The following is an 893-nucleotide window of genomic DNA, read 5'->3' as shown; positions in this document are numbered from 1 at the left end:
ATTCCGCTCTCCTGCCCCAAACCCCTCTCCCTTCCCTGCTTTTATAGCCCCAATATTTGAGGGTGAAAACAAAGAGGGGACCCCCTGTGCCCACCCCGAGCTGGCAGGTTGCATTTAGGGGCTGAGAGGCAGCAGGGAGGCTGCAGGCGGTCACAACAGGAGGAAAAAAAAGCAAATACTCGATCGTAAACCCTGGGACGCTGCCCCTCACCTGCCGTCGAGGGAATCCAAACTTTTCTCCTTGTGGGATGCCTCCAGTTTCTCACGGCCGTGCATGGGCTCAGGGTTCTTCAGGGGAGCTGCTTTTTCATGCATTGGCTTAGCACTGCAAGGAAAAGCCCGTTAGCCCACAAGAAAGAGGGGAGAGATGTGTTTCAGAGCCATAAATCCATTCCCTTCGATCCCAGTCCGCAGAGACGTTAATATCTTTGCTGCTCAAGGACAGCGAGACTATTTCTGCGATTTCTCAAGTCACGTGGAGGGAAAAAAAAAAGGGCATTTCTTGCCAGGAACTCCCCGGTGCTCACGACTGAGTGGCCAAAGAGCAGCAGTTCCCTCCCCGCTACCTCAGATAGCGCAGAGCGAGTCTCTCCTTCTCCAGAGACAGGAAGAAAATCACAGGTCTACAAAACTCCCTGGGGTGATGGAGATTTTGGGCAGCGAGGGCCAGGGTCTGCTCCTCCAGGTTGGGAAAACACCATCTTCCCAGAGCAGAGCCTGTGCCGAGGGCACCACCTCTCTCCTTTCATTGCTCCCCTCTCATTAAAACCTGTTATTTACTATCATGAGTTTTTATCAGAAGCATTTATCGACCGCGACAGGTAAAGCAAACACGCTCCCAGCACCACGCGGGGAAGGTTATCACCCGACAGGCCAGAAAGGTCACACCTCCA

The 893-nt window shown here is 53.4% G+C and overlaps 1 protein-coding gene across 1 annotated transcript in view; it reads right to left on the bottom strand.

The window, feature by feature from the left end:
• The window catches only part of GRAMD2A (GRAM domain containing 2A), a 7,527-nt gene extending 7,212 nt beyond the window's left edge, over positions 1-315 (bottom strand). Inside the window, exon 1 of the mRNA XM_010176418.1 lies at positions 212-315. Coding sequence (XP_010174720.1) covers positions 212-315 — 104 coding nt within the window. The remainder of the gene's footprint in view (positions 1-211) is intronic.
• Positions 316-893: the final 578 nt, after the last annotated feature.

The sequence above is a fragment of the Antrostomus carolinensis genome, unplaced genomic scaffold (genome assembly GCF_000700745.2).
Source record: "Antrostomus carolinensis isolate BGI_N321 unplaced genomic scaffold, ASM70074v2 scaffold36099, whole genome shotgun sequence".
Lineage (NCBI taxonomy): Eukaryota > Metazoa > Chordata > Aves > Caprimulgiformes > Caprimulgidae > Antrostomus > Antrostomus carolinensis.
Note: the sequence above shows the minus strand (reverse complement) of the source record. Positions and strands in the feature narration are given on the sequence as shown.